The 20,246-nt window shown below is 40.5% G+C and overlaps 1 protein-coding gene across 5 annotated transcripts in view; it reads right to left on the reverse strand.

The window, feature by feature from the left end:
- TOM1L1 (target of myb1 like 1 membrane trafficking protein) overlaps positions 1-20,246 on the reverse strand; it is a 49,585-nt gene that overhangs the window by 19,348 nt on the left and 9,991 nt on the right. For all 5 annotated transcript variants that reach the window (XM_047832846.1, XM_047832845.1, XM_047832849.1 and 2 more), the window contains 5 exons: positions 18,069-18,218; positions 17,336-17,461; positions 15,747-15,848; positions 14,193-14,309; positions 2,832-2,965 (listed from right to left, as the gene is read on the reverse strand). In XM_047832846.1, the coding sequence (XP_047688802.1) occupies positions 2,832-2,965; positions 14,193-14,309; positions 15,747-15,848; positions 17,336-17,461; positions 18,069-18,218 (629 nt within the window). The remainder of the gene's footprint in view (positions 1-2,831; positions 2,966-14,192; positions 14,310-15,746; positions 15,849-17,335; positions 17,462-18,068; positions 18,219-20,246) is intronic.

Genomic DNA, 20,246 nt, shown 5'->3' on the forward strand with positions numbered 1-20,246 from the left:
AAGAGAACATGAGACTTGCCTGGAACTAGGGTTTTCTTTTTTTTCTCTTCTCAGATTCCTAAAATACACCTATGGGTTCATTTATGTACAACTGTTTTATACAACATTTTAAAAGTGCCAAAATAGGTTGTTTTATGTAGGTGACATTAATTGTTAACCCAGGCTCATTTGCTTTAACTTTTTATTAGGTAACTTTCAAACCTATAGGAAAGTAAAAAGAACAGTATAATGAACACCCTTTTATTCATCAGCTAAATTTAACAACCATGTACCTTTGCCACATTTGCTTTATAGATTTTTCACTGAAATATTTAAAATCATATACTTTATGACATTTCATCCCTAGACATTTTGTATTATTTATTTATTTATTTTTTTTTTAGAGTAAGAGAGAGAGGGAGCATGCTCATGAGTCGGGGAGAGGGAGGAGAGGAGAAGGAGAAAGGGAGAAAGGGAGAGAGGGAAAGGGGGAGAGGGGTAGAGGGACTCTCAAGCAGGCTCCATGTTCAACATGGAGTCCCATGCAGGGCTTGGTCCCATGCTCCTGGGATCATGGGATCATGACTTGAGCCGAAATCAAGAGTTTGAGGCTCAACCAACTGAGCCACCCAGATGCCCCTCATCTGTAGATACTTTAGAAGGTATTCGCCAAAAATACATTTTCCAACTGAACCACCTATTTAACCATTATATTTACCCCCTTAAGTCCTGAAATATTAATATTCTATCCATGCTCAAATTTATCCCTTTAGTATCTAAATGCTTTTTAATATTAGTGTGTTCAAAGTTGGATAAAGCCCACACATTACATTTGGCTGCTGTTCCTTGCTTTTAATTATTTTATTTTATTTTTTTACCTTTGGACACCCCCCCCTTCCCCCATTTCTCCTACTCTCCACCCCTGGCAACCACCACCATGTTCCTCTGCACCTAGGAACTTAGTTGGTTTTGTGTTGTTTTTGCTTTTCTTGTTTTTTTGTTTTTGTTAGATTCCACATGAAGCTATGTTTATACACAGTACTCTACATGAAAACAGAGGAAGATGTCACTTGTCAGTCTAGGCATGCCACAGGGCTGGATTGGGGCTGGATTCTGGATGCTCATTCTCCCCCCAGGCCTGTCTACTTTCCATAGCTTCACATACCGTACAAGCTCTTGCTCTGCTCCTATTAACCAACGACCACTCATTCTGCAGTTCTCTCCTCACATGGCACCTCCTCAGACACACTCCCCCTGCCTTCTCTCCACCCAGATTAAGTCCAGCTGCTATTCTCACCAGACAAACCTCTTGTACTTGGTTCCACTGTACTTATTCCAATTTCCCAGTGTTTATATTTGTACATACGATTTAAGATATTTTTCTGACTTATAGGCTTGCCTATTACAATAGATTATAAGACTCTTATTTTGATGAATGACTTAGAAACAACTTAATGCCTAATAACTGTGAGAAACATGGACTATTATTATGCAACTATTAAAAAAAATGGTTTATAGGGCACCTGGGTGACTCAGTCGGTTGAGCATCTGACTTCGGCTCAGGACATGATCTCACAGTTCATGGGTTCGAGCCCCACGTCGGGCTCTGTGCTGCTAGCTCAGAGCCTGGAGCTTGCTTCGGATTCTGTCTCCCTCTCTCTCTGCCCCTCCCCTGCTCATGCTCTGTCTGTCTCTCTCCCTCTCTCTCTCTCTCTCAAAAATAAACATAAAAAAAATTTTTTTAAACAAAAATACAAAATGGTTTATCAAAAGCATTTAAAAACATAGACTAAGGGCGCCCAGGTAGCTCAGTTGGTTAAGCATCTGACTCAATTCAGCTCAGGTTATGATCTCACAGTTCATGGGATTGAGCCCTGCATCAGGCTCTGTGCTGACAGTGTGGAGCCTGCTTGGGATTCCCTTTCTCCCTCTCTCTCTGCCCCTCCACTACCAAATAAATAAACTTAAAAAAAAATAGGCTATACCAATACTTATTATACAATGAATAAAATCGAGAGAGAAACAAAAGCATATGTTCTCTACATGATCACAATGATAAAAAAATTTAGGAAAAAATAATTTTGTCACTAACATTTTAGTATATTTACAATTTTGCCTTCATACTTTTCTGAATGGCAATTAAAAAAAATCTATGTTCATATACAAAATGTCCTTACTGACTGGCACGGTTTTACACAGACTATTTTCTTCATATAAAATATCCTCCCAGGGTGCCTGGATGGCTCAGTTGGTTAAGCATCCGACTCTTGACTTCAGCTTGGGTCATGATCTTGTGATTCGTGAGTTTGAACCCCACATCAGCATCAGACTCTGTGCTGGCAGTGCAGAGCCTGCTTGGGATTCTGTCTCCTCTCTGTCCCTCCCCTGCTTGCTCTCTATCTTCCTCTCAAAGAAAAATATACTTTAAAAAATTATTTAAAAAATAAATAAAATATCCTCCCATCTCCTGTGCACATTCTATGTTCTTGTCCATCTCAAACTTAGAATAAATCTCCCTGCTTTGTTTACACTCTTCATTTGTTTGAGTCTATAATGTACTCTGTGCAGACAGTATCAGATCCAAGCCCCACCATGGTCAAATGTTTATATACAGCCTGAGAGTGCTTAAGAATGCTCCTGGCACTGCTCAGATGTGCTCTCATTCTTGCAAGCCATATCACAAGCTCCCAGAAGGCCAGGACAACATTCCCTATCTTGGAAGGAAAGCAGCCTTATCCTGAAGTTGTTCTTGATCTTAACTGAGGTTCACCTGGTAGACACTCTTATAAGAATGCTGAGCAACTGGTGGGAAAAATAGAATTGGAAGAGGGGAGGGTGCACCATCAGCTCACCTCTCACATCCAAGGATGGCATTATTCAAATCCTCATTCACTTGAATTAGCTCAATGGTTATGTCTTCATTCTCCACCACCACAAGCAGGTCCATGATCCTCTCCTGCATCTCCCGACATGTCTTATAAAGCTTCTGTCAAAGAAAGGAGAGACATTTCTTCTTCTGTGCTAGGGAAGTTCTATAAAGACAACCGATTTGCCAATCTGTATATGCTGGTTATCAACTCCGCAGTGAGTCACCTATGGGAGATTACCGAAGGATTTAATTATGCACAACTCATCCTTCTTATCAGAAGGCAATGAGTTACACATGATTCTACTTTCCTCTAAAAACCAAAATAGGTCTCATAAGGACACTATGGTATACTGCACAGAACACCAGGCTAGAAATTAGAACTGGTGTACAGGAATTCTAGAGGTATGGCTTACTAGCTGTAGAATACAGAAATCACTTGTTTTCCAAATCTGTTTCCTTGTTTGACAAATCAAAGTTATATTAGTTGCCACATCTATACCTCAAGGGGTGACATAAAAAGCAAATGAGATGTGTATAATGAGGAACTCCGTAACTATAAAGCACTACATAAAACACAAAATGTTTATTGTCACTATTAGCAGTAGTACAAGAAAGTAGTAGTTAAAATACATTTACAGCAGCATAATTTTCCTATGATGTTTTACTTAAATAAATAACTTTTACAACATTCACATTTCAAGGTAAACTGAACCAAGATTAAAAAAAAAAAAAACAGTCATGGATACTATCCTTATGTGGACTACCTAGAATCACTGCATTAAGACAGGACTGCACTCCCCAGTCTCCTCAGAAGCATCAGGGACACCTACAGTTGACCCACGGATTCAGAATCTCCAGGACTGAGGGTCTGGGAATCTACATGTGTTTTTAGTAAGCATCCTAAAGTGTTTATGTACACAGACAATTTGAAAACTGCTGCCTCACAAAACTTCCGTCCTCATAGGCAAGGCTGAGGAGCATGAAACTAATATTCCTATTTCTTCAAACCTACCTTAGCTAGAATTTGTAAAAATAATACTACATTAAGGTCAGGCGAAAACATCTTCAAAACGAGAGCTACTGAACTTGCTAAATCATCAGACTATTCCATTACCTGACTCATTTCCCCTTGAGACAGACAGACACACAGAAAAACTTACAGTTGGCAAAACCATTTAGAATCTCAAACAATCTATTTCAAGGTCCTGACAGGAAGTCACTTAATAAATCCATCAAACCATTAATAACTGGCATTGAGACTCAGAGGTAAAAGCCCCTACCCACTACAGAATCCTAACAAAAATATTTAGAAAATGAAAAAAAACGATACAGACAGATGAACAGACAGGTTCTGGATTTTGTCACTGCAGTATGCAGCCAGAAAAACTGTCCTATTTGCTAATGATGTGGCTACTATCAGGAGGGCTTGGCAAACTTTTTCTTAAAGGTCCAGATAATATTATTTTTTTTTTTTTAATTTTTTTTTTTCAACGTTTATTTATTTTTGGGACAGAGAGAGACAGAGCATGAACGGGGGAGGGGCAGAGAGAGAGGGAGACACAGAATCGGAAACAGGCTCCAGGCTCTGAGCCATCAGCCCAGAGCCTGACGCGGGGCTCGAACTCCCGGACTGCGAGATCGTGACCTGGCTGAAGTCGGACACTTAACCGACTGCGCCACCCAGGCGCCCCTGGATAATATTATTTTTTGCTTTGTGGACCACATGTTCTCCGTGAGAACTATCCAACTCTTGCCACTATAGTATGAAAGTAACCAGGGATGATATGCAAACAAATGGGTGTTTTATCCTAATAAAACAAAGAGAGGGGGGCTTACTTATGACCCCCTGGAATAGTACAAAGAAAACAGATCTCAGACTCAGTAGACCAAAGGCCTCTCCATATACATACCTAACATGGGATTTAATTAAATCTTAGATTCAGTTTTACTTTGTTTTGCTTTTTTTTTTTTTTTTTAATTTTTTTTTTTTTCAACGTTTATTTATTTTTGGGACAGAGAGAGACAGAGCATGAATGGGGGAGGGGCAGAGAGAGAGGGAGACACAGAATCGGAAACAGGCTCCAGGCTCTGAGCCACCAGCCCAGAGCCCGACGCGGGGCTCGAACCCCCGGACCGCGAGATCGTGACCTGGCTGAAGTCGGACGCTTAACCGACTGCGCCACCCAGGCGCCCCACTTTGTTTTGCTTTTTTATGCATCTGTAAAACAAAGATACCAACTACCTTGCAGGGTTGTTGTGAGAATAGAAAATGGTAAAGTTGAAACCCCATGGTGTCTGGCATACAGTGGGCAGTCAATAAATGTATTAATGATTGCATAAGGAAGTATCACTAGTAGCTTAACTACATAACTAATACAATCCTGTAATAGTCATGCTATTATTCAGGACCTAATATCATGCAAAAGAGAGAACGAAGAACGGCATTCGATATAACCCCCATGATGAATGAGAACTTTTCCCTTAGTGAGTATAATGAAATTGTTCTCCTTCTTGATCACTGGCAGCCTTGCTACAGCAATGTCAAGATCAAGGAAATACAATGGCTGTTAGATACCTGTGACAAAAATGTAGAAATTAATTTCAAATGAATTTGCAGCCAATATCAATAGCCCCTCGTCACAAGAAGACCCTCCATTTGCCCTCTCAAAAGACAGCTGGAATGGAAACATGAAAGAACACCGCATCTCTCAGCAGGTTTGCAAAGCAGAATTTGAAAAACCTCTTCAAAAGCCAGCCCACTCTGATCTTTGCAATTGATGTCTGTCTCACAGGAGGGCCAAGCCACCTGGAAACAGCCTAGATCAAGCACCATGAACCAAGAGGACAGGTCAGAAGTTCCCCACAGCAGGCACCTGTAGGGCCATGGATGTGGGGAGCCAGGGGGAGAGAGTCAAAACACACAGCAACAGCTGTTGGTGCATATGTCCATCACGGAGCCCCTGGAATTGCACCCCTTTAATACCGTATCAAAGCAAATGTAGGCTTCTCAGTTAAAGGGAATTTAACAATTAATTCAAAAGTCTTTGGAACAAAACAAAAAGGAGCTCATTAAGCGCTTCCTCTCCTGACATCCAGATGGCTCCTGGTCCTCCACAGAGAACTCAGGGATTAAGGGAGGAGGCGCTGTCGCATTTTCAATTCCAGCGGTAACTGGATCACGGTTCAGCAACACAACACAACTTATGAAAAGAAAACCAGAAATGCCTGAATATCTCCCCTGAAAAAGTAAAAGCGGGAAGAAATATGTTTCTTGCAAGCCTTCTCTGGAAGTACTATCTGCAGGGCAATACTCCTATTATCAGCCCATAACATATTTCCTCCCTCTCAGTCCTACCCACCCAGACTGCAAGAGACCCAGAGAACGTCTCTATCTGCAAAAAAATAAAAACTAACCCCCACCCTAAAACTGAACATTTCTCAGTTTAACTTGCTCGTAGTTTTTTTTTCCTTACACAGACATCAGCTGAGTGAATAGCAAATTAACTGTCAATACTCAGAAAGATCATTAACTCATTAGAATCCTCTGACCCTTTTCTCTAACCAAATATGGTCAACATTTTATTTCTCCAAAAGCCTTTGTCTTCAGTAACCCCTTAGCTCTTTTTTCCTAAATCATTAATTCTTCAACAAAAAAGCATTGATCTATTGAATTCAACAGAAATTTAATGAACTCATTCAGTGTGCAAAGCATGTACAATAAATACACATAGTTATATGGATTTAGAAGTATAAGGCTTAGTTACTGCCTTCAAGTTGCTTCCAACCCAGCTAGAGAGGTATGTAAAGACTGGTTAGCAACCTATCCTAGAAAGTCAATTTGGGGCTCAAAATGAGAAACAAGCTGGTATAATGGATAGAACACAGGTTCAGGAGAACAAGGTTCTCCCCCCATCTCCGTGACTTGCCACTGTATAGGCACATCAACCCCTTTTTGTTAAGGAAGGGAGATGGTCTCAGTGACACTGAAAGTCCCTTCCACAAGTTTCTGAATGGTAAAGACAGTAAGAGTGTTTAGTGAAAGATGACTTTTTTAAATTTTACATCCCCCCCCCCCCAAACTGTTACAAATTATCCTTACAGGATGAAATTTTAGATTCAACTAAAATTTTCAATGAAATTTTAAACTTCTCTGCTAAGTTAGACTAAGGTTTTCTCCAGTTGTACTTCAAAATCAGAGCTTGCTTTTTTATTCTACTAAAGACTAAAACATTCTTTTCTTTCATTGTCCTACTGGGGCTAGGCCAAAACAAGAGAAGACTGAAATGGGAGGTACCAGGGAAGTTGGCTATTCAAGTTAAAACTGGCCTAAAGCCAAGTGTAAAATGCCAAGAAAGCAAAGGCAAGACTCACACTCCGATCTTTCATCCATGTGACCAGAGTAGATACTCTGGACTCATCAAAATACTCAGACTGGGATGCAGCTCTGAATCTTTGTACCCCAATGTGGCAATCTAAAATAAATCCAGGGGTGCCTGGGTGGCTCAGCCGGTTAAACATCCGACTTTGGCTCAGGTCATGATCTCACAGTTTGCGAGTTCGAGCCCCGTGTCAGGTTCTGTGCTGACAGTTCACAGCCTGGAGCTCACTTTGGATTCTGTGTCTCTTTCTCTCTGCCCTTCCCTGACTCACACTCTGTCTCCCTCTCCCTCAAAAATAAACATTAAAAATTAAAATAAAAAAGATAAAGAAAATAAATCCAGTTTCCACCCCCAATCAAGTTCAAAGTCCAGGAACAATATGGCGGCAAGGAAAGGGGTCTACCACACAAAATACTTTTACTGCTTAAGTGTCCAACAAAGAGCAAGAGCCCTGCTAGTTAGCAGGGCTTCAGGATCTGATTGTTCAGCCTGGGCTGGAAGAATAGAAAAGGGAGTTTATGAAAGTCTACTAGATTTCAGATGGAAGGCCACACACAGGGAATGGGCTGCAAATAAACAGAACAGCTGGTAGCCGGTAAAGCACTCACAGACAAAACCAGAAGAGATTCCAAGTACAGAGACTGGTTTTAATGTAAACAAATTGCATAATAAGACTGTGACCACTGGTAAAGTATACGTACAAGAAAAGCCAATCATTTTTTTTTTTTAGAGTCTTCCTATGTGTTGAATGCCTTTTGCCCTCCAGATCCCCCAGCCACACTCTTCTGCCCTGCTCTATGCCCTGGGGCCTGGCCTGTAGGGAACACATCACCAGGTCCCCTGCCCTCTCCCTTCTGATGGAGTTCAGCACACAGCAGGCACTGTCAGGAAATGGGAGGGAAAGAGGACAGTGATATCTGGATATTTTTCCGTCTACTCCTTCCACCAAAAGCACCTCTACTCTCAAGGCTCTTCATCATTCTTTCCTTTGAGTTCTGGCAAAACTTCCCTCTTGCCTATTTATGCGTAGGGATATTAGTTAATAGCACAGGATAATGAACTAGCTCCTGTAGTTTCCTTAAACCCTGCAATATCTTGCTGAATAAATAGTACCTTGATTAAACTCTCTTCAAATTATCCAAATTGGCCATGCCATCTGTTTCACTGACCAACTCCACAAAGGCATGAAAACACGTACTTAGAATCATTAAAATAGTATGATACCAACACAGGACTAAACAGATCAAATGAAACAGCCTCCAGAAAGACATCTTTGTATTAGAATATAGAATGTGATGAAGGAGTGTTTGAAATGAATGGAAGTGGTATGAATCGTTAGATGTTATTTGGACAACCAACCATCTAAGTGGAAAACAAAAGAATGAAGATACAGTCTCTTGTAGCAAGGATAAAGATTTTTATTTTAAGCCATATAAAATCTAGAGGGGGAAAAACATTTATTAAAGATATTTTTATTGAGGGGCATCTGAGTGGCTCAGTCGGTTAAATGTCTGACCCTTGATTTCGGCTCAGGTCATGATCTCACGGTCCAGGAGTTGGAGCCCCGCATTGGGCTCCATGCTGACAGGGGGGATTCTCTCCCCTACTCCCTCTGCCCCTCCCCCTGCTAGCTCACTCTCTAATAAATAAACAAACTTTAAAAAAAAAAAAAAAAAGATTTTTTTTGAGTGACTACATCATGCCAGGCACTGGTCTGAGAGCCAGAACCTGAGCAGTCAGTGAGATAAGCTTTGGGAGCTTCCCTTCTTATAGGCAAAGGGGGCTGAACGAATATTCGAGAAAAGCCTCAGAGCACTAGGGTGGAGGATGAAATGGTGATGGGGCAGGAGAGTGGCTGACAAAAATCTAGAGTCTGAAGCCTGAAGAGTCCAAAAAGTCTTCTTGGAGGAAGTAACATACTAAGCTCCAAGTGAAGAGAAAAAGCTGGCCATTAGAGAGGGAAAGCAGGACAATCAAGGATGAAATCCTCCAAGATTTTAAGAACAAACTTGGTGTGTCCAAGGAACAGGAAGGTGTCCAGTATAGGTGGACCAAGGAGTTCCATGTGCTGTGGAAGGAGAGGTAGGCAGGAGCTGATCAGAGAGGGCTTTGTGGCCAGAATAAGGAGGCTGGGGTTTTATTCCACGTCACAGGAAGCCACTGGAGGGTTTCAAGCAAAGACAACATGATCTGATTTGCCTTTTAAAAAGCTCTATGGAGATGCTCAATATCATTAGGAAATGCAAATCAAAATCATAATGAGATACCCTTGGCACCTAGTAGACAGCTATTTAAAAAAAAGAAAGAAATGTTGGCAAGGAAGCAGAGAAACCACAATTCTTGTACCTTGTTGGCAGGAATGTAAAATGGTGCAGCCACCGTGGAAAACAGTTTAACTTTTTAAGGAACTGTCAGAGTCAGAATTACTACATTACCCAGCAAAGCTATTCCTAGGTTATAGGCTCAAAAGAACAACACAGAGGGTGCCTGGGTGGCTCAGTCGGTTAAGCATCCGACTTCAGCTCAGGTCATGACCTCATGGTTTGTGGGTTCGAGCCCTGCATCAGGTTCTGTGCTGACAGCTCACAGCCTGAAGCCTGCTTCAGATTCTGTGTCTCCCTCTCTCTCTCTCTGCCCCTCCTCCAATCGTGCTCTGTCTCTCTCTCCCAAAAATAAACACTGAAAAAAAGTTAAATAAAAACTGAACATAGGAATACAAATACACACACACACATATATAAATGTGTGTGTGTGTGTGTGTGTGTGTGTATATATATATATATATATATATATATGGACGAATGTTCATAGCATTAATAGCCAAAAGGTGAAAACAACCCAAATGTCCATCAACTAATAAACACACAAATAAGACGTAACATATCCATACAATGGAATATTACTGGACCACTAAACGAATGGAATTCTGATATGTGCTACAACATGAATGAACCTTGAAAACAAGGTTAGTGGAGTAAGTAAAGTGAAAAAAGCCACACACAAAGGCCACATATTGCACGATTACATTTATATAAAATATCCAGAATATGTAAATCTGTAGAAACAGTAAGTAGATAGGTGGGACAGGGAAGAGAACAGAACAGGGGAGAGACTGCTTCATGGGTATAGTGTTTCCTTTTCAGAACTAGTTCCAAAGGTTCTGAACCCAAAGACAAGAACTGGTTCCACTGTGAATGCACTAGATGCCACTACATCATATACTTCAAGATGGTTAACTTTATGTTATGTGAATTTTACCTCAATTTTTTTAAATAAGCAAGCTATATAGTTGTTGGCTTCTAGGACAGTGTTTTACTCAATATCCCAAAAACCTTCTTGATAACAAAATACCTAAAAATGCTAGATACAATATATTATTCTATCATACATGCCTAAGTTCTTAAGAAAGAATGAGAAATCCTCAAACACTGAAAAAACAAATAGGATCCAAAGACAGGAGAGGCAATAAAGGTACAAGGCTTGTAAGGCACTCATCTGCCAAGCTCCAATAACCTTGAGAGGCAGGAGACAAGGCCTGGGGCCTGAACAAGATGGGAAGATGCATCAAAGACCCCAAATATGCAGCGGGGACACCTAAATGGCTACAACTGATACGTAAAATAAGAAACCTATGTATTGGTCTCTGCCTCTGGTTTCTAACAGAGAACTCCTAAATCCCATGGAATTCCCTGGGTGATTGGAGCATCTTTAGTTCTAATGAGGTGACTCGGTGGGCTCCTGGATGGGGGCTGGTCACCAGAGAGACCAAACCATGATTAGAAGCTTGGAACATCAGCCCCATCCTCCATCCTCTGAGTAGGGAGAGAGGCTGAAGATTTGAGGTAATAATCAACATGCCTACATGACAAAGCCTCCATAAAACTCCAAAAACAAGGAGTTTAGAGAGTGGGTGAACACATCCATATGCCAGGAGAGTAGTACATTCCAACTCCGTGGGTACAAAAGCTCCTGCAGCACTTGGAACCATCTGGACCTTGGACTTATCTCTTCACCTGACTATTCATCTGTATCCATTGTAATACACTCTATAATAAAACAACAAATATAAATGTTCCCCTGAGTTCTGTGAGGCATTCTAGGAAATTATCAATCCCATGGAGAAGATCGTGGAAACCCCCAGTTTACAGCTTGTCAGTCAAAAGTCTGGGATACTCAGGCTTGCAACAGGCATCTGAAGCGGGGATGGTCTTGCCCTTAACCTGTGGAGTCAATGCCAACTCCGGATAGTGTCAGAATGGTTTAACGTGAGGGAAGAAAAAACACCTCACACACTTGCTCACACACTTGGTATCATAAGTGTTGTAAAAAAAAAGAAATAGTTTTCTTTTATGAGGGAATTGAGAGTACAAGATTCCAATTCTTGTCAAAAGAATATTAAGAATAGCACTCCTCGTGAGAGCTCTATGTGTTACTAATGAAAAACATAAAACGAAGAAGAAAGTTACACATTCAGTAGGCTTAGTCAGGTGCCAGAACCTATTCAACTTCAATGGGACATGAGTGGTATTCTAATGTTGCTTTATACCCCAAGACTCCTTATTATTCAAGGCAACACTCAGCCCTAAACTCTGGCATCAAGACAACGTATTAGCGTTCTCCTTGCAAAATGTGACCAAACATATGTACCTGAACACTGGGACACAAAAAGGCATTTTGGTGTTGTCCAGGATGGCGCACAGTATAGAGCTGGATTCACATGTTTAAATGGAATGTTTCTATGTACATTTTTAATGGAGGGTTGTTTGCCACAGATGGATGAAGCAGGGAGGAAAGTCATAAATCATGTCATTGTAGAAGCTCTGAAAGGCTTGGGAAGACCACATGGCACTACAAATACTGCTGTGGTCATTTCTGAAAAATATGATCTGTCCCATATTCTTACTTTGATATTTAACTTAAAAATTTTAGTTAACATGCTCATCACACGTAAGTCACAAAATTTATATCTGCAAAAACCTTCAATTATGGATTTTTTAAAAGGATTACTACAAAGGAACTATTTTTAATGATGAATTTTCCTTTTATTCTAATAGGATATTTTAATATTATCTTTTTTAAGTGTCCTCTTAGCTCTTCATATTATACACACAGAAATGAAGTCCAAGGCCAAGAATCCCAAGAATGCTTAGCAAAATATGATATTCCTATGTAAAAGATTCTAAAAACAATACACTTAAAGCCACTGTGCCAAAATATTGAGTTGTTTCTCAAGGAATATTACACTGATGTTTTGTAGGATGTTAACATACTCAGCAAATGAGGATTGTCTGGTCAAATATGATTGAAAATGTTGGGTTAAAGAAAGATTCTTAGGCATCTTTACTATACTAATAAGCTCTATGAACCTCCAAGAGAAGAAACATAATAGGTAGTTGGTTTTGCAAACTTACTTGACCACAGAGGTCATTTCCCCCCATAGAATATACCGTAAGTGCTAAATGCAGTCTACAAATATTTCTTAGAATTTGGTCTTGCTTCTCTAGAGTTTAGCATCTCAATGTCGGTTATATTGTCCTTCAGCTTATATCCCTTTTAAAGGTTCCCTTCTGCCATCAGGCCCACTCTGGCATGGCATATAAGGTCCTCAATGACTTGTACAAGACCAGATCTTAACACTCTTCACCTGGAGCTTTATGCTCTCAAGCTGTGGTTTTAAATCCTCTTCTTATCCCTGTGTACCTGAGAGATAACACAAACTCAAATCCATTTACAGTGGGTGGAGAGTGGTGCAGAGTTCCTTAAGAAGTGTATCTGACTCCCTACTGATCTCCGGAAGTAGGCATGCATAGATATAGTTTGAGAAATGACTTTTTTTTTTTTTTTTGGCAACCTTTTAAAAAATTTAAACCATTCTGAGTTCATAGGCGGCACAAAAACAGACCAAGGCCTGCATGTGGACCACCGGCCATGGTTTTCTAACTCCTAAATTAGAGGAAAGCATAATCCAGGACATCCAAGACTTCCCACAAGAAGTACCACCGCAGAGCAGTGCCTGGCGGGGGCTCAGTCAGTTAAGCATTCAACTTCGGCTCAAGTCATGACCTCACGGTTTCTGGGTTTGAGCCCCATGTCAGGCTCTGTACGGACAGCTCAGAGACTGGAGCCTGCTTCAGATTCTGTGTCTCCCTCTCTCTCTGACCCTCCCCCACTCATTCTTTCTCTCTCCCTCTCTCTCTCTCAAAAATAAACAAACATTAAAAAATAAACAAAAACCCTCACTATTCTCTTTGCCCCTACCCCTGATCCCAATGTATGATAAACAAATTTATATTACAGCATCTAAAATACTTTATTTAAACTGGTTGTTGACCAAACAATCTTGCTTACTAGACATAAGTTCCCTGGGGACTAGGCCAGCCTCCTGGCTTCTATATTCTTTACCACACTGTCATCACTCAATATGCTTGTTGAGTGGATGGATATAGAGACGACTTGTATATACTTAAAACAATTAGTGACTGAGGCACCTGAGTAGCTTAGTCAGTTAAGCATCCAACTCTTGATTTCAGCTCAGGATGATCTCATAGTTCATAAGATTGAGCCCTGCATCAGGCTCTGTGCTGACAGGCCTGGTTGGGATTTTCTCTCTCCCCCTGCCCCTCCCCTTGCTCTCCCTCTCCCTCTCTCTCTCTCCTCTTCTCTCTCTTGCATGCGCACGTGTGCTCCATCTCAAAATAAACATTAAAAAAAACAATTAGTGACTAGTGCAGATTGTATACGACCAAGGCTATAACTGATTTAATGTTGTTAAATTATTTGTTGTGAGAGAATAAGAACCATGTCTAAGTTACTATTACATTTTTGATAAAGTCATCCTGGCATGTCCTTGCTAAGTTTAGAAATCAACTGAAAATGAATAGATAATATTAGTTATTCTTACAGCCTTGAGATGGAAGAAACCTTAAGAGATGGTGTGACTGACTGTCCATGAAATCATACTACACCTGCAGAAGCTCTATGTCTTCACGGTCTTCAGACCCAGGAATGTTCTCCATCAGTATGGCAGACATCACTCTCACATTCATTTTTGCCATATCCAATTCACTGTGCAACTTTCCAATCTGTGGAGAGCAACACAATCACAATGTGACACATAAAGAATGGCTACCCTGGGGGCGCCTGGGTGGCTCAGTCAGTTGGGCGGCCGACTTCAGCTCAAGTCATGATCTCGCGGTCTGTGAGTTCAAGCCCCGTGTCAGGCTCTGTGCTGACAGCTCAGAGCCTGGAGCCTGTTTCAGATTCTGTGTCTCCCTCTCTCTGACCCTCCCCCATTCATGCTTTGTCTCTCTCTGTCTCAAAAATAAATAAACGTTAAAAAAAAAAAATTAAAAAAAAAAAAAGAATGGCTACCTGTTTTCTGCTACCAAGAGGACATTTGCTAGTAGAGAAAAGTCTTTTGCAAAATTTAATATTTTCAAATTTGTATAAATATCTAATTGTTTTATAAATGTACAATCTATTATCTTCTCATTTTTTTTTAACACTTATTTACCTTTGAGAGACGAGAGAGAGAGCACAAGTGGGGGAGTGGCAGAGAAAGAGGGAGACACGGAATCTAAGCAGGTTCCAGTCTCTGAGCTGTCAGCACAGAGCCCGATGTGGGGCTTGAACCCACAAACCATGAGATCATGACCTGAGCTGAAGTCAGGTGCTTAACCAACTGAGCCATCCAGGCACCTCAACAATCTGTTACCTTCTAAAAGGACTTGAGATCTCTCATAATAAATCTAGACATCTGCTTTAAGAAAGTTAAAAGTGAATGGAAAAAAGTCAGATTAGAACCAATATGGAGAAAGGAGAAGGTGACTATTACGGGAACCTGGACAAAATGGCAAATGTCAGCAGCAAAACCAATGGGAAGAAAAAAAATTAGCATTTTCTAGTTCCCATGGTGTTAGAAAAGGGAGGAAAAAAATCGGGAGAAAAACTTTTTTTCTTCTTGCATTAAATTCTAAGAGAATCAATCACATGGATTTTTATAGAATACTGAATAATAATTCAAAGTTTTAAATGATAGTTCCCTTATAGCAAAACATAAATAAGCATCAATAATAACTGGTTATCTGGGTCTTTGATAAACAGATATAGACAACAAAGTAAATGTAATTCAGTTGGCCCAGTTAATTCTAGAAATAAGGCTACCACTTACCAAAGTCTTTCGAATGGTATATTATAAACAGTCCTAGTAGGATCAACAGAAATCAGCTAGTCAACACAAGATCCATTCCACAGCCTAGTCTCCACAAAGACAACCACTAACCAAGCACAATGGTTAAGAGCTTGGGCTTTAGAATCAGACAGAATCCACAGGATTCATTCTACTTAGAACTGAACCATGATAAGTCACATAGTATCACTAAGCTTCAGTCCCCTCCTCTGTAAAGGGAGGGTAATAACGTGCCTCCCTCCACCAGCCAATGTTGTTAAGAATAAACAAACTGCATATGAAGTGCTGATAACTTAGAGTCATCAATAAGTAGAGTTGTCACTGTTGTTACCTGTTCTGGGACCAATGTAATAGTAGAGCTCTTGGGAACAATCACAGTAGGAAGAACTGGTGCGGATGGAACAGATGATGGCGTGTTCGAGATGTGAGCGGTCTACCAATGTGAAATATGGAAATATTATTATTGGAATTAACACCGCCACCCCAAGCCCAGCTTTTCTATTCAGATGGCTCAATTGCTCCTCTCAACTAAAGTCCTGGGTAGAGGGTGTTGGCCCAAAGTCAATTGTCAAGTGTCCAACCTAACCAGCATTTTGAGAACAGTACTAATAGTGTATCCATAACAAAGTATTCAATAAAAGATGGCTATTACAATTATTAACTAAATTACAATAAATAAAGTGCTCTTAGTTTATACCAAGAATCTACAAGATAAATTGCCATGTGAGATTATTGCCCTCTCTTTAGGTTTTTAAAAAGAAATCCTAAATCAATTCTTGTCAAGTCTTTTTAAGCCATGACTGGCAAGACATCTCCTTTCTCCACTAATGAATGCTTCCCCGAGGCAATGCCTCATTTCCAACCTTGAGTGGAGAACCCGAAGCACAGGGCTCAGGCCAGTGTTTTGACATTAGGTCCACAGAAGTCACCTAGAAACCTTGTAAATATGGGGAGTTTAATTTAGCAGACAGTAGAATATGCCTAACATGCTCCCATATTATATATACCCCAAAGCACATACTGAACAATTGAGTAAGAGGTCCTAGGCCACTACTATATTACACTTTGGAAGAAAGAATAAAAGGGGTGTGGTGAGCAGACTCATGCAGGTAAAAGGTTGGGGCAGGTGGCTAGGGGCCAGGGAACAGCCTGCACAAGTAGAAGAGTTAGCCTTCAGGACAAAGCCTCCACAAAGATCAGACTTCAGGTATACACATGAACTACTTTTCCATCAAGGCAGGACTCCTCAATCTACAGAAGGGAAGAAGGACTGTTTTTCACACTGTGGAAATTACAGCAAGAGCTGAATTATAATCAGTACTCAAAGTATTACAAGTTCAAAAGCTAATTTGCAAAAATTATTTGCAAACTTGAGAAAGAACATGTGAATATCCAGAAACTCTTCCATAGACACAGGATTAATAACAAGTTTGACAGATGACTCCCCATGGTGGAGACCCTTGCCTGTCTAGCACAAGTTCTTTCTTTTGAAAACGGCCCCCTCCTCTAGTCTACCCAAATGATTTCCCTCTGGAGCCACCTGTTCTTATATGATCTCAGTTAATTTGTTCAGAAGCAGAAGACTGACCCATGTTGGTCCCTTTTCCAAGGTTTCTAAGCTTGGAATCTGAAAAGGTTAAAGCTCTATCATGAAAATTTGAGAGCTAGGTCTACTATGTGGGAAAAGATAGTCTGCAATGAGAAACAAGTAATGACATTTGAGTGCCTGGTTCTCTGTTTTAAAGATCCAGCTAACACCAACTTCTTGTGGCTTGGTTATTCTAGGAGATATTGCAACAGCCTTCTTATAAATCCATCTTTTTGTTTAAGTTGGATAGAGGCAGAGTTGTCCCTTTCTAAGAGAAAAGAGTCACATAATAGACTATCTTATTCTGTAGCAGTTGAAGAAGGGCCTCCTACCTCTTGTCTTGCTGTTTCAGCCTCTGCATCTGAGGGAGGGAACTGAACACCTTTCTTAAGAAGGTCAAGGTACACTTCTTTCACTTCACTTACATCCACACCTCCTGGGAAACCTTGTGACCAAGTCTGAATTCAAGAAATCATTCCAGAGTTAAAACAACAGCAAAATCAAAACACAATTTGTAAGCTGGAGACAGAAAATGAGAGATTGACAATTCTGTATCCTCCTAAGAGAAAGTTGGTTTTGAATGCCATGGACAAAAAAAAAAGTTTTCAGAGACTAAAATAATAATAAATTTTTAATCATCAGATTCCCATGCCTCAGCATTTTAATGAAACCCTGGAATAGGTACTACTGTTTTTTGCTGTACTGAATCCAGAATAGATAGATTCTAAAATAGCATCAGTAGCTCCTTTGCCAAATAACTTTGAAAGCAGTCTGTTATCTACTCCAGAACAGTTTCCCTATCTGCCAAATAAGTATACACATCACTCTCTTATCAGACACGAATAAAACAGAAACTGAGAAAAAGTACAGAAATAACTAAAAATTCTTCAGAAATAGGGCACCATCCAATACCAATAAATTACTATTACCTGGAAAATAAAAGAGTGAGATGCTTTCTGGCTCAATCCTAGGTTTGTAAAAGGGTCACTAGACCGATCAGGACGTACATAATTACAGTTCTAATCTTAGAGGCCTTCCATCCCATAAGGCATACAATAGACTTACCTTAATGAAATTCAAGATTCTATTCTGAATGTCTAAGGGCAAGGTGTATCTGGGGTTCAGCAGCTTAACCAGACTATCTTTAACGAATTCCTTCTTCACAATCAGAGACTGGAAACTTGGACCACAGTTCTGCATGCACATGTCAATAAGCTAAATTAGAGAGAAAATTTAAATTTAATTATATCTCTCTGGCAAAACCACCCTCCTACATAGAAGGTAAAAATCGCTAAGTAATGATTTCCACCAGCATCCTAATTAAACAGAATTTACGGTCTACTAAAATAGATGGTAAAGCATGAAGTTCTAGGAATGTGAAGAAGTAGAAGGCATGATGTAAGTGCTCAGAGGGACAGATTTCTTGGGGAGTCGGGACACAATCATCAGAGCATTAAAACCATTAAATACCAGTACTTGGTAGTAAATGCTAAGGGCCAAATGTAAAGTGCTACAGACACATGGGCTACAGACTGGATGACATTTGTCCTAGTTTTTCCAGGGAAGTCCTGGTATATTCTTGTTGTCCCGGCTTTACTAATGATCTTTTTCATTCTCAAAACTGTCCTGGTCTGGATGATAAATTACACAGTCATCTTAGCTACAGACCTTTATGGACAGGTAAATTAGGGCCAAGTGATAATTTAGGGCCAGGTGGTTTTAAGACTTTTGGAAAAAGGTGGTCCTAAGTTGGGCTTTGAAAAATAGTTAAGAAAAAATGAATGTAGAGCTATATTCTAGGAAAGTAAATGGTATCAAAATACATACATACATACATATAGGTGACAAAGCATAGGAGATCTCAGAAGGAAAATGAGTACTCTGGTTTGTAGGGGCTTCTTCATGTGGGGAGACTTCATTGGGGAGGTAGGGTGGATAAAGTCTGGAGCAGCATCATACAGACTATACAGAAACGCATGGCAGTGAATGAGAAGAGTGTGGCCACTGCACTAAGAGGCCAGTGAAGGGTCCTTGTTTGTCGCCATCACACCTCTATTCTGAACTTGAGAAGAAGGTTAATGTGCACAAATCCTGTGGGAAGGTGTTCAAGCAGCACTCTACAGCAGGCACCTGGAAGGACGGAGAATCCAGTAGAGACCCACTAGTACAGAACCAAGGCACAAAGGCCTAAACCAGGATGATGTGGGTACGAGGAAAGGGAAGGAAAGACTGCAGAGAATCACGAAAGTATAACTTTACAACTGATGTTTGTAGGAAAAGGATGGCTGAATGCGAAGTCACTGTTATTCTGCATGAGATTCATGGCCCCTCGAATGGAAATTTGGAAGTGATTGGAGTAGTAGGCTTGGTCTGTGGTAAAAATAAGGAGCTGAAATTTAGATATTTTGAGTTTAATGGTACTATGGACTGAATGTCTGTGTCCCTCCCAAATTCATAGGTTGACATACCTAATCCCTAATGTGATGTGCAAGTGGGTCCTTTGGAAGAAATTAGATCACAAGGGTGCAGCCCTGAGCAAGGAGGTTAGTACCTTTATAAAAAGGGACAGGAGGGATGCCTGAGTAGCTCAGTTGATTAAGCATCTGACTTTGGCTCAGGTCATAATCTCACGGTTTGTGAGTTTGAGCCCTGCATCAGACTCCGTGTGGACAGCTCAGAGCCTAGATCCTGCTTCATATTCTGTGTCTCCCTCTCTCTCTGCCCTCCCCCACTTGCACTCTTGTCTCTGTCTCTCAAAAATAAACATTAAAAAAAATTAAAAAACAGAAATAAACATTAAAAAAATTTTTTTTAAAAAGGGACAGACAGGATCTCTCTTGGGCATCAGAGGAGGCAACGACAAGATGGCCATTCACAAGCCAGAAAGCAGACTCTCACCTGCCACTGGATCTGCTGGCATCTTGACTTTAGACTTCATAGCCTCCACAATGTGAGAAATACAGGTCTATTGTTTAGCCAGCCTATGGTAGTTTTGTTATAGCAGCCCAAGAGACTGAAGGCAAAATTGATGGTGAGAACATTTGAGACATTTAACGGAGAGCTGTACATGCACATTTGCAGCTCAGAAGGGATGGAAGCCTCACGTGAGAAACCAAGGCTATGTTTGGGGAGCAGGGAAGAATGGCTGGAACACTGGGGTTCACCAATCACACATGCCAGAAGAAAACTCCATAAGGACAATCAAAGATCAAAGTGCAACTAATGGAAACTAAAGCATAAAGG

This window comes from Prionailurus viverrinus, chromosome E1 (assembly GCF_022837055.1).
Source record: "Prionailurus viverrinus isolate Anna chromosome E1, UM_Priviv_1.0, whole genome shotgun sequence".
Taxonomy (NCBI): domain Eukaryota; kingdom Metazoa; phylum Chordata; class Mammalia; order Carnivora; family Felidae; genus Prionailurus; species Prionailurus viverrinus.